The sequence below is a fragment of the Helicoverpa armigera genome, chromosome 11 (genome assembly GCF_030705265.1).
Source record: "Helicoverpa armigera isolate CAAS_96S chromosome 11, ASM3070526v1, whole genome shotgun sequence".
In the NCBI taxonomy this organism is placed as follows: Eukaryota; Metazoa; Arthropoda; class Insecta; order Lepidoptera; family Noctuidae; genus Helicoverpa; species Helicoverpa armigera.
Window position 1 is genome coordinate 545,083 of NC_087130.1, and position 12,463 is coordinate 557,545.

The 12,463-nt window shown below is 38.2% G+C and overlaps 3 protein-coding genes across 4 annotated transcripts; 2 read left to right on the forward strand and 1 right to left on the reverse strand.

Moving 5' to 3' along the window:
- Window positions 1-1,266: 1,266 nt before the first annotated feature.
- Window positions 1,267-2,788, forward strand: LOC110375961 (cytochrome c oxidase assembly protein COX11, mitochondrial). The gene is made up of 4 exons (XM_021334270.3): window positions 1,267-1,628; window positions 1,838-1,993; window positions 2,099-2,266; window positions 2,432-2,788. Exons 1-4 carry the CDS (start codon window positions 1,392-1,394, stop codon window positions 2,573-2,575), a joined length of 705 nt encoding a protein of 234 aa, XP_021189945.3. The 5' UTR covers window positions 1,267-1,391; the 3' UTR covers window positions 2,576-2,788.
- Window positions 2,789-3,006: 218 nt separating this feature from the next.
- LOC110375962 (tektin-3) lies at window positions 3,007-9,246 on the reverse strand. 2 transcript variants are annotated; one of them, XM_049850814.2, is made up of 11 exons: window positions 9,124-9,246; window positions 6,098-6,237; window positions 5,768-6,019; window positions 5,526-5,616; window positions 5,193-5,334; window positions 4,952-5,049; window positions 4,715-4,834; window positions 4,388-4,520; window positions 3,995-4,125; window positions 3,564-3,718; window positions 3,007-3,279 (listed from the first exon to the last, which is right to left on the reverse strand). In XM_049850814.2, the coding sequence occupies exons 1-11, from the start codon at window positions 9,166-9,168 to the stop codon at window positions 3,069-3,071; spliced, it is 1,518 nt and encodes a 505-aa protein (XP_049706771.1). In that variant the 5' UTR covers window positions 9,169-9,246; the 3' UTR covers window positions 3,007-3,068. The 2 variants fall into 2 exon arrangements, with proteins under 2 accessions (XP_049706771.1, XP_021189946.1); XM_021334271.3 differs by lacking the exon at window positions 9,124-9,246 and adding an exon at window positions 6,315-6,479.
- Window positions 6,747-12,348, forward strand: LOC110375994 (cytosolic Fe-S cluster assembly factor Nubp1 homolog). The gene is made up of 9 exons (XM_049850815.2): window positions 6,747-6,932; window positions 7,008-7,088; window positions 8,132-8,292; window positions 9,604-9,705; window positions 10,182-10,272; window positions 10,695-10,766; window positions 11,305-11,498; window positions 11,738-11,924; window positions 12,123-12,348. The coding sequence occupies exons 1-9, from the start codon at window positions 6,902-6,904 to the stop codon at window positions 12,155-12,157; spliced, it is 954 nt and encodes a 317-aa protein (XP_049706772.2). The 5' UTR covers window positions 6,747-6,901; the 3' UTR covers window positions 12,158-12,348.
- Window positions 12,349-12,463: the final 115 nt, after the last annotated feature.

A 12,463-nucleotide genomic window follows, 5' to 3' on the forward strand; every position in this document is an offset into this window, starting at 1 on the left:
TTTGAGAAGGCATGTTGGACCAGTCTAGACTGTTTTGTTTTAATATTTCGTATCTAAAAGTTAGATGACCCGCCAATATCATGGAGCCCTTATAAGGACGCGTTAACTTAATTAAAATTAAACGTTAATTTTTTTTTTAATTTAGAAGACACAGTGAATGTTTTAAATATAACTTTTTTGAATCTTGAAATTATGAAAAATATTTGAAAGTTATCTTAAAAGTTCCAACTCACAAATAAAAATGTTTTCCTATTACTAAATGAAAAAAGTTAGCGCGTTCATTCATCGGCGTAGCAATGATCACCTCAATAGTGCGTAAAAGAATCAGATTCTTATCTCATTGTTGCAGGTGATGTGGATTTCTTTAAATCAATGATGCAAAACATGTTGCCGATCATGCCAATGAAGACAAAAAACTATTGGTCTCAATACGACATGTCTTACGAATGCGAGAAGTGTAAACGGAAATACAGGCACAAAAGTACGTATAGAAGACACGTCACGTACGAATGCGGCAAAGAACCGATGTTCAGATGTCCATTTCTCGATTGTACATACAAAGCGTATCAAAAGACCCATACGGATGCACACATCAAGACGAAACACAAACTAGTGGCATTAGAATACAAACGATGATCCACGGAAGCGAGGAAGTATTAAAAATATTGTGATATTAAACGTTAATTAATTTTAATTGAACACGGACGTTTTATTTGAAATTATAGAACAGCGAATGTGTTATTTTCGTGCTGTGCTGTAGTAAACAGGCAATATTTGTAATGGCGTACTTACCTAATTAATTGACTCCACTTCCACTGTTTTTCTGTTTTACCATAAAAGCTTTTTCAACTTGTTAATTTACTTAGGAAATCATTACTTATTAAAACAATTTTATATTCCATTGAATTATTACTGCAATCATGGAAGTTACACAGTAGCACCATCATAAAATGATTTGAATTTTCCCGCTATATTCTTTGCTATTTCTGAAAAACAAACTGGCTGAAGGCGGTGTCCCAGTGTTAACACAGTAAAATATGTGCAAAGTTTTAGTAAGTATTCAAATTATTTACTATTTCGTTATGGAAATGAAAGTATGAAACTGATGAATGACTTTTTTTGAAAATATTGATAATATCATTCTATTTATTTGCATTCCACAATGTATATAGAATCGTTTGAAATAAATGCATTAATTTCAAAATGATTTCAAACAATATGAAATGTCAATGCCAACTGTCATACACATGTCAATTTGAAATTGACAGTGATATTAATTTGTGAGCTGAGTGGATGGCGAGAATGTTTTGCAAGTTATTAACGATTTCGTTTGTAAAATGAAATAATTTTATAATAACAACTTGTGTGTGACTGATAAAATAACTATCAAAATGAATCGTCTCGTGTGGATGAATCGGTGTTACATAAATACATTTAGGAATAATGTTGTAATAAATTCACCAATTTTAGCTCCCAAAAGACCGATACAACCTAGTTTATTTATTAGTCGCGGCGCCCATGACCAGAAGCATAAGATAAAATCAACACTTAATTATATGATAGCTGTCGGTGTTATGACCGTAGGATTAAGTTATGCTGCTGTACCGCTTTACAGGATATTTTGTCAGGTAAGCTATAGATAACCTATGTTAGATAATCGCTTTATCTTTTAATTTAAATTTCCCATTACATGGTGCCTCTATTGAGAGTGAATTTAGTCTTCGTAAAGTAACAAATAAATGAGACATCTCTCATACAACTACAGCAATGCACACAACAATTACATATTAAACTATGAAAGGTTTATTTTTGCTGAAATACATTTGACATATTCCAGGCATACAGTTATGGTGGGACTACGGGGCTAGCAGAAGCTGATAACAATGTCAGTAATATGACAGCAATTAAGAGCAGGCCTATCAAGATCCGGTTCAATGCAGACACTGCCTCGTCCATGCAGTGGAATTTTAAGCCCCAACAAATGGATATCACTGTACGTTTCATCAGCCTTTATTCATGGATCTTGGAACTTATTGGTGAAGCTGTGCACATAATCTATTCTATATGAAAGTTCTGTATTGAAATATTAAAATTGCAGGTGGTGCCAGGTGAAACAGCTTTAGCATTTTATACAGCCCTGAATCCTACAGACAAGCCTGTAACGGGTATCAGTACCTACAATGTGATCCCTTTCGAAGCCGGCCAGTACTTCAATAAGATACAGTGCTTCTGCTTTGAAGAACAGCAGCTCAACCCACATGAGAAGGTAAATGGTTATATAAATAGGTATACTTCCTCCTTTGTTTTATTTAATTATCAATCAGCTGCATAGCTCATTGTTGCTATCAGGTTTCTCCCTAACAAATGCAGGTGAATACCAATATTTAACCTGAATAGAATAAGAACTGAAATCCCTATTGATGATTTTCAGGTGGACATGCCAGTATTCTTCTATATCGACCCTGAGTTCACTGATGACCCAAAGATGGAGTTTGTAGACGAGATTGTGTTGTCATACACATTCTTTGAGGCTAAGGAAGGCATGAAACTGCCTGTGCCTTCATATGTCAAGTAGAATAGTATGTAAATGAAATTAATTATGTTTACGCTCACTTGCAAATAATGAACTATAGATATTAGAACAAAATGTACAAAATCCATTAAACATGGTTAAGAGAATTATGCAAGGGAGTGTACTTTAATGTACAGAAAGGTTTCAAGTTTTGTTAAGTTTTACTATTGAAATAGACGAAAGCCAACAATATTGCAATGTTGGTCTTTATTTTAATTTTGCGTCTTATTTTATCACAGTACCTACCTCAATATAAAACTGATAGAATTTCTAGACATATAAATATATCCAAATAATTTTGAAGATAATTTGAGATTTGATGTTCACCCATTCGAAGCCACGAAAGATGGTCATTAATGTGCATTAATTAATTTAAGGGTTAAACAATAGTCAAACCAAAACAACTTCCAAGTTGGAAAAAAAAAACACAAAAATCATTTTAACAACTTTAATGACTGCACTGACAATTTCCCCCTATATCCATTGCAAAAAACACTTAAGACTTGATGGCGGCAGTGACGGGGTACCCGCGGCGCAGGCCCATGCACTGGTCGCGGTCGATGAACAGCGTGGTGGTCTTGTTGCGCAGCTCGGCCTCCAGCCCCGCGCGGACGCCCAGCAGTGTCTGGTGCGTGCCTTCTGCTGTCGCTATCTTGGAGCGCAGAGTCTCCATCGTCTCTTGGAGGTCGCATACTTCTTTTATCAGTCTGGTGAAAGAAAATGTTTTTTTTTATATCATAGCTTGAAGCATCCTTTGTAAAGGGAGCCTAGAGTAGCTAGAAACTTAATTAAAATAACGGCAACTGAAGGTCTTTTGACTATACGAGTAGACAATAATGAAGGGGAGCTTCTTTTGATCGCTTGGGCTAGCACTGTTCATGGTCAAAAAAGGCACATAAAATCAAATATCGTAAGTGTCCTGTTTCTCACGGCGTAACAAATCCCCTCCTAATTATCATTTCATTTTTCAATTGAATACACAATATCTGACCTGTTCTGCGCCTCGTCCCTGCACTTCTCTAGATGCGGCCTGTTGGTCCGCGCCTGCAGCCGCGTGTGTGCGACCTTCATGGGCTGCAGCTTGTCCTCGATCGCCTTGTTCAGCAGTTCTAGGGTCTTCTCGATATCGAAGATCTCTTGCTGGATCTGGAGTACACGGAAATAAGCAATAGTTGACCCATTAGAAGTTCTGGTCTTATAAAGGTTTTGGTTTGATTGCCTAAATATATAGCAAGCCAACCTGTGTCAGTTTTAGCAACACTGCTATTAGGACCTTAGGGGCAACCTTCATAGTAGTCCTTATTTAGGAGTTATTGAGGAGAGTTAAACAAGAAAAAAGTTTCCAAAATTTGCAGCAAACTGCTTCACCAACGAATCAGTTCAACATACGGCTTTCAAGGATATTCTGGTAAAAAGGATTACCTTATGTAGATGCAGTTGCAGCTTGTTCTTGATCTCGATGGTCTCCGCGATGCGTCGCGTGAAGGCGCTGTTGGAGTTGCTCCATTGATCCCAGATCTCCGTCGCTGACACGTTGATGAGGTTCTCCGTATCTGTGGGGGTCAAAATATCTCGTTGTAAGAACGAGGAGTGTTTATTTTTCAAGAAATCATCACCATTATGGGGCCTATTAAAATTGTGCAGAAAATTCCTGATGCCCTTTGTATAAGGAGAGAATCTTTAGGTTTAAACACATCTTTAGATTTCGAACACATTGGGACTTATGTAGCAAGAAACAAGCAGTCCAGGAGTGTTAGAGGTTTCTGCAGGGTTGTTGTATGTGGTGGGGGAGCTGGAGCGGAGCCGCTATGGTACCTGAGAGCATCTGTATGGCCTTGGCCCGCTCGGACTGCGAGCGCTGCAGCGTGGCGGCCGACGCCGCCGCCCAGCGCGCCGTGTCGCACACCGTCGGGTCGTAGCGCTCGATGCCCGCGTAGAATTGCAGACCCTGGGAACGTTACCCATTTTCCGATCATATTCTATCTTTTAAAACATTAGCAACTAAGTATACACCCACATAGATTCCAGAGACAACCAAATACTCATAAAGCCTTCTTAAGATTTTTGGAGATTGTAAGGTAGCTCCTACAACATAGAAAAAATAACTGACTTAAAAATAAAGTAGTATTAAACTTAATTGACCTTAGAGAAGTTGTTAAGCTGATGGCACATGGAGTCGATGCCGAGCGCGTACTCCTTGTTGCGCATATCTGTCTCCAGCTCGTGCTGCGTCGCGCGACAGTTCTTAGACTGAGCACGAACCTGTAAGTTACCCAATGCTATTAGTCCAGCCCTAAGGAGTATTTTACTATTTCCAAAGGGCATTTGAACCTTCTTGTTTTTCTGTAATGCCGTAGACATCTAGCAGGACTATCGTACCTTTTCGAGCATATTGCGGAACTTGTCCTGGCACTCGCGCAGAATGGCCACCTCCTTGAGGAGGGACTGTTCCACTGCGTCGTGCACCTGCTCAAGACCTGTTATAGGAAGAGCGAAATTAACTCGGAACATAACGGGTATTTGGGGATTTGTAAGCAAATCATAGCTTTAGAACAGTGACTTTGAACCAAGCTTCGAATTTGAAATACATTGGGTACCTACCTCATTTTCTATAACTTACCCTGTCTCTTTTCCCTGTGGTAGAGACACTCCTGTACAATGTGCAGCGGTCCCTCAATGCCGGCAATGGCACGTTCGAGCTGCCTCCGAGTGTCGTTTAGCTTTTCACAAGTCGATACTAGGCGCTCCATTTCTATGGACACCTGAATAAGGCTAAATTTGTCAGATACTAAGGCAATCTCGGACACAAAGTTCATTTTTTTGGCCCGAAAGTTCTCGCCGCAGACCTCTTTCGCGAGCTTATGACATGTAAAACGACATTTAAGACCCGAAATGAAAACCAGAATAAATCTTTTTGTCAGTTTGACTAGTAATTTTTGAAGGGGTTGGTTACCTCGTTCCTCCAGAAGGTAGTGTCAGTGATTCGTTCACCGATCCTCCTTCCAGAGTCCCTCTGTCCTTGTGTGCCGATCTCGTCGGTCTCCCTGTAAAAGCCTCAAGTTAACTGACAAATTCCATTAGTAGGTAGATTATCTCACTAAGAGCAAGTACAACATAAAAGTCGTTCTACTGCATAACACGTAGGTAACAGTTGCCCAGAGTCGAAATCTAGTAGTGGTCCAAAGAAGCCCTTACCGCAGCATCCTCATAATATCATTCCGAACGCGTTCAGAGAAGTTCCTCTTAGCATCGGATTCATTGTAGTTCTTGATGCTGTTTTGGTTCCACTCATACTGCGTGTAGCGGGTGTAGAGAGCTGCGCGGGCCGCGTGCTCGGGGCTGCGGTCGAACCCCGTCACCAAGTTAGGGAACCGCAGCGGCTCAGCTGCCATGCCAGCCGGCGTGTAACACGGATCCACCATCGTGTTCGTTATCGGCTGCGACGGCCTGAACAAAGTAAGTAATTATTATATGCGTGTTCTGAAGGTAAATATGGGATGATATAAGTAAGGGCAAGCATCTTACATAGGAGTCACTTCGATCTCCTCGTAGCCCATGATAGGCCGCCATGGGTGTTTCTTCGGTGAGTGGAAACAGTAGCCGACTTGTGGAGGCACGCTGGGAGCGCCTGCGATCTCTTTTACCGGGCTCCATTGTTGCAGTTGCTAGAAAAATTGGATCCGATGAAAAAACAATCTAGTTATAAAAAATATATATGAATGGGGTATTGTGCGTATTTTACCGTGCACATAGAAACTTCCTTGGCCATATTGGTATTGGATTATTCAAAAACGTGTTGAAAATTTTGGTAAATTGCTAATCATTTATGAAAAGAAAAAGGGAAAATTCAAAATTGAAAATTTTCGTGTCGCTGCATCATCGGCAACCTCACAATAATAACTTTCTCAAACTTCCTTCGTATATTTTCATTCTATGATGCGTTCATATCACCCAATAAAAAATACTTCTTAGTTATCATTTGCTGTACATTAGAAATCACACATAATTTAGGTATTTTAAATGGGATATTTGTATCATTGGTAAATATCAAGTTTATTTATACAGTAAAAATCGTTTTTATTAACCAAATCATAATTGTGAACGCATGCAAACTCAAACCAGTACTGCCAACCGTCCACTGCCCATTGTTCTGTCAATGTTAAACTGTCAGACTTCATTCAATCAATGTCAGTTCATCATTTGTCACTTGTTTATCAGGCTGTGTTTTGAGGCCCGAGGTTTTTTTTATCATTAAAATTCAATTTACATTCTAGATTTTGCATTTGTGTATTGTAATTGCCTTGTGATCAAACATCAGATATTTCAAACATGACAAGTGTGCCAGACAATGCTCCTCAGCGTAAGTAAATAACCTGTACATATTTTTTTACTTTCGTACTAAAAATATATTTTTTATATTTTTTTCGTGCTTTAGATTGTCCTGGTACCCAAAGTGAGGAAGCTGGTAAAGCGTCAGCGTGCGCCGGGTGCCCTAACCAGAACATTTGCGCATCAGGTAAATATGAAACATAGCTTACACACCTATATGAAAATATATGGATACTCTATTAGCCAATTGTTTGTGCAACTTGATCCTTTAATAACTATTACTTAGCCACTATTAGTACCATCTAACAAATCTAACTATCCATATGTATGTTCATGTCCTTGTTCAGAAGGAAAGATTCATTCATTTACAGTTTTTTGCTTTATCATCCAAGTAGACAAGAAATTGTTGTCCGCTAAATAGTAATAATATACTCTTACAATCTTTGAATTTGTCTTCAAGGTGTTGTACGTGTGTGCAAAATATGACATGTAAAATGTTTTTAATAACATTTTGAGATAATATAAAAATCAATAACTTTTAGATCCTGTTTGAAATCTCTTATCACTGTATCTGTTTATGCAGGTGAGTAAATATTTTACTTGCAATAGTGTTTTGCATTTTTATCATCACTTAACTTATCTTTGTTACAAAGGTAACATTTGTTGTGTAAACAGTTTCAATAGGGCAAAAGAGAGACTTTAATTTTTTTATCTATGTGTGAAAATGACATCCTGATAAATAAATAAAGTATTGGAACCTATGTAAAGCCTAATTCTAGTTAAGTTTTAAACCATAAGCCAATGGTAATTTTATTTGATGTAACATTGCTTTTTATTGTGTTGGCAGTGTATGGTTTCCTAGTAATATTGTAGTGCCATAACATTTATAAACAATAGAACGTTAGGTTTTATTGTCAAGAGATAGTCATAGAACCGTATTTGCATAACCTTTTCATTGTTAGCTATACTCATAAAGCTGAAAACTCTGAATGCAGTATGGAATCTTGAAGTTCAAAATGCAGATGCACTGTATGCATAAAGTACTGTATTGAAAATTTTTATCCCAATGTTGGAATATTGATTTTTTATTATAATGAAGTAGACAATTCCATGTTAAAATAATATTCTCAAAATATTTCTTTCCTTTTCATTTTATTATTTAGAAAGCTAAGCATTAACCATTTCACTTTCAAAAATCACAAAAAAAAAGGTTAATTTTGTTATTATCAGGGGATGCATCACTCCCTGACCCGGCAATCCCACTCATCCAGCAACGTCTTGCCAATGTGAAACACAAGATTTTGATCCTGTCAGGCAAGGGCGGAGTGGGCAAGAGTACCGTCACATCTCTGGTCGGCCACGCGTTGGCTTCTAAATACCCTGATGCTAATGTACGTATACCCTGAACCTTTAAGATATTTTAAAGCGATAATGTAGGGTGCTAAGTAAATCATTGATTTTAGGTAGGTCTAAATGGGTTGAGCTCTAATATTCAGCTGGTAGTAGATTTGTAATATTTTTTTTATTAGGTTCACCAACAATTGTTTCTTACAACTTTACAAAATACCACAGAATACAAAACCACCTTGTATAATTCAATCAATGTTTGGTCATTTTGGGAAGTTATCTGTAGGTATGCTTACATATTTAAACATATGGTACGATATTGTCTTTTGACTACATAAAATTACCCTATTATTTTTTTCGAAAACACTTATAAGGTATTAATCAATCTTAATATATCAGAAGCCAGTGAACTTGATGGCAATGCACTTTGATGCACTTGATTGACTTCTGAGTTCAATTCATTTAGTGGCATGCTGTAATTTATTATGACATCCGATAGGGGGCGTGTCTGACCCCACAGATAACCCTTAGACTTCGTATTGAAAATATCGTAAGTTATTTGAACCAAGAATTATGTGGATAAGCACGTGAGAGTAACACACCTATGTATTTACGTCACCTTATTGATAAACACCAAAATAAATACAGTTGTTCTTTTGAAATGATAAAATAATGTCATTTCTTAGACAAATTGCCGTGACAAAAAGACTTTCATTTCGCGGATATCTGCCATCTTGTATGCATATAGATATCCGTAATACACAAACCTTACTTGGATCTTTGCTATTTATCAACCACGTCATGTTGTAAAATCAAGTAATCATTCGATATCACCTTAATTTTCAAGAAATTATAGTACGCAAATTGAACATTACCCTATTATATCTTGACCGTCTCTCGTACGCGTTTCCAAAATCCATTTTCGCGGCAATATGATTCTATTTTCAAATACTGGAAGGCACTGAAGACACGTGTATTGATTGTGAAGGCACGATGGCAAAGATTTCGCAACGGTTCAGCCAGACGGTGGTACCGACTGGTACAACCTTCGTGGTGCGTATATAGGTCAGGTTTTATGGGGTAAATTATTACGGTCGATGCATTACTACCGGTATGCACGTCTATATTTACACGAGATCCTATATCTATTGTCAAGTGTAAGGTAACTGTAGTCGTTAAAGGCGAACCTTAGTAAACATAATTTCCCTTCAAATATGATATTGAAACGTACTGGTTAGTACACATACATATACTTTCATATAAACTATTTTCTTGTAAACCTTATCACGACATTATAATAAAGCTTCAGAAAGGATTCGATGTAGTTTCTAAACAGAAATGATTTCTATTTGTAGGTGGGTATTCTGGACACTGACATCTGCGGGCCCAGTCAGCCGCGCGTGATGGGAGTGCACGGTGAAATGGTCCACAATTCAGGCTCGGGCTGGTCACCTGTAGTGAGTACTTACAACTAATGCACCCTTATATTATATTGCTGTACAACGAAATCTAACAAGTTACTAAAACATCTGAAATCTCCTCTTTATTGCTACATTTGAAAAACTGACCAAGTGCGAGTCGGGCTCGCGCGCAATTGGTTCCGGTTCTGCGAAACGAGCAAAAAATAATTTTTTTGTATGGGGGGGGCCCCGTAAAATAATTATTAAATACCACTTGTCAGTAAATGTCTGTAAAAATTTTATGAGACAGACCCTTACCCTTAAGGTACGCAATCTTAAAAGCGAATAAACTAAAAGGGTCACTGGGCAGTTTCATTTTCGACTGTAATTGTAACACTTTAACATATAATAAACTTTTTTATGAGCCCTAGTTGCCTGAAAAAAGGAGCAAAATAATTAAAAATAAAATAAACTGTAATAAGCGCAGTAGTTTGTCGTGACAAGTACTAAGTACACCTGGTTTCTGTCCACAGTACGTGACAGACAATCTGTCGCTGATGTCAATCGGCTTCCTGCTGGGCAAACCGGACGACGCGGTTATATGGAGGGGACCTAAGAAAAACGGTTATTATTACACACTTTATACAGATTCTAAGTAAATACTAGCTTTTGCTAGGTAAATACAGACTAGTTTCGGTCGCGTTCAGTTCAGTGGCAACTACTTCGTACACACAGATAAAAATCTAAAAAAACAAGCTAGTCATGTAGTGTCATCAGAACTCGGAGCGTGTTCAATCCTAATCAAGGGGGTGGGTCAAATTAAGATTCTAAGATTTTCTTACAAAGGTAGGTATATAGTTACAAGTGAAGTTATTATAAGTTTGTGAAAAAGTAGCATACAACCTTTCTCGATAAATGCACAATCCAACACTAAAAGATTTTTTCAAATCTCCAATCAAGCAAACAAACTATTCAGCGTCATGATATTTAGGTAAAAGGTAAATAGAGCGAGAGATACTTTATACTGATGAAAACGTTGCTTTCAGGTATGATCAAACAGTTCCTAACTGAAGTGGATTGGGGAGAACTGGACTATCTGCTTATAGATACGCCACCTGGTAAGTAATTTTCTGTTCTCAAATATTGTTAATAATTGTCTAGTTTACATTATTTTGAACCACAATATGCGAAATAAACCGGAATTTGTGGTAATCATATCAGTATTTAGTGCACTGGTGTATCATTATGTTAACAACGTGTAAATTAATGTGACAATAAAAAAGTTTATACAAAAAAAAAAACAACTTCTAAAAGCAATAAAAGTCAACTTTTAGGTTTCCCGATTTCCCAAAAAAGGACGAGGTTCTCAATTCGTAAGGTTATTTTTATTTTCAACTACTATCTGCCAGTGGCCACCCGTGTCCCTTGGGACCCTCTGCACAAACCCGGATAAAGCCTTCCTTAATAACTGGGCTAACACTGAAATAATTTTTCAAGTCAGACCAGAACTTCCTCCGATTAACGCATTCAAACAAAGACTTTATTTATATTGACGCTCAATCTTTCTGCGTGTGAAAGGAGGCCTGTGCCCAGCAGTGGGACGACCAAAAAGCTGTAACAAAATATTAGTATAGATATAAATGTATTGTTCGTCAGGCACATCTGACGAGCACATATCGGCGGTGCAGTACCTGCGCGCGACGGGTCTGACGGGCGCGCTGGTGGTCACCACGCCGCAGGAGGTGTCGCTGCTCGACGTGCGGAAGGAGCTGCAGTTCTGCGAGAAACTTAACGTGCCAGTCATAGGGGTCATTGAGAACATGTCGCTGTTTGTGTGTCCTAACTGCAAGGTGGGTAGAAGAAATCTAGTTTAATTGTTGGCGAGTTTGTTGCGCCTCTTTGTCGCAAAAACTTTAGGAGGTGGTGAAGGGTGGCTTTTGTTTTAACGTACGAAACGTGAAAGTTGGCCTGTGTTTGTTGATTTTGAACGAAATAATTAAAATCAAAAACGTCCCGCGTTCAATATTGAGTACTCTACGACCGTCGCCTTATTTGACATTTTAAAGTTTTTTTTATTGTATGATTTCAGACCCGCAGCGAGATATTCCCCGCGACAACGGGTGGCGCGGCACAAATGTGCAAAGATCTATCCGTACCGATGCTGGGCAGCCTCCCGCTCGACCCCATCCTGGCGCGCTGCTGCGACGACGGCCGCGACTTCCTCGCCGAACTGCCCGCCTCGCCCGCCGTCACCGCGCTCAAGGACATCGTAGACAGTCAGTAGCTTATTCATAAGACGCCATTTTACATTATTTCCTGCCCTCTCGTTTTAAACGACTTCCCAAAAAGAAGGAAGTGGCAGAATAAACATAGCTAAACATCCATTAGTTAGAAACACACACATTACTTATACCTCTACCTACATCCCTACTCACGTAAAGAAATCTTATTCACATCTAACCTTTTTGTTGCAGAAGTCGTTGCCACTGTTGAAAAAACTACCAGTTGAACTTACAAATCACCAACGGAGCCTTATTATAATTTTTATAAATTACATATTATATGACCTAGTCAATTTTGTTTTGTAAAGAACTCAGTGTTTGTGATCGGTATAACATTTGACGGTACTTACTAATTTAAAATTGATTAATTTAAACTGAGTCCATGTTTATTTATGAGAAATACATTATGTTAATTATACTGGATTCAATTTTATTTATGGGCACTACACATTGGTACGGTAGACCGCACATCAGTGGTAACTGTCATGCACCTTAACTCTATGGTAATAAGAACGAGTTTCCTATAAAACTGT

What these genes read in the sequence shown, in the direction of transcription:
- LOC110375994 (XM_049850815.2), top strand. Translation starts at nt 6,902, where the DNA reads ATGACAAGTGTGCCAGACAATGCTCCTCAGC. An exon ending in GCTCGGGCTGGTCACCTGTA is followed by an intron (nt 9,706 to 10,181) that starts GTGAGTACTTAC and finishes TTCTGTCCACAG; the next exon opens with TACGTGACAGACAATCTGTC. An exon ending in GCTCAAGGACATCGTAGACA is followed by an intron (nt 11,925 to 12,122) that starts GTCAGTAGCTTA and finishes TTTTTGTTGCAG; the next exon opens with AAGTCGTTGCCACTGTTGAA.
- LOC110375962 (XM_049850814.2), bottom strand. Translation starts at nt 9,168, where the DNA reads ATGGATTTTGGAAACGCGTACGAGAGACGGTCAAGATATAATAGG. An exon ending in CTACCTTCTGGAGGAACGAG is followed by an intron (nt 5,335 to 5,525) that starts GTAACCAACCCC and finishes AGCCTTATTCAG; the next exon opens with GTGTCCATAGAAATGGAGCG. An exon ending in TCCGCAATATGCTCGAAAAG is followed by an intron (nt 4,835 to 4,951) that starts GTACGATAGTCC and finishes GGTAACTTACAG; the next exon opens with GTTCGTGCTCAGTCTAAGAA.
- LOC110375961 (XM_021334270.3), top strand. Translation starts at nt 1,392, where the DNA reads ATGAATCGTCTCGTGTGGATGAATCGGTGTTACATAAATACATTTAGG. An exon ending in CCCAACAAATGGATATCACT is followed by an intron (nt 1,994 to 2,098) that starts GTACGTTTCATC and finishes TTAAAATTGCAG; the next exon opens with GTGGTGCCAGGTGAAACAGC. An exon ending in AGCTCAACCCACATGAGAAG is followed by an intron (nt 2,267 to 2,431) that starts GTAAATGGTTAT and finishes GATGATTTTCAG; the next exon opens with GTGGACATGCCAGTATTCTT.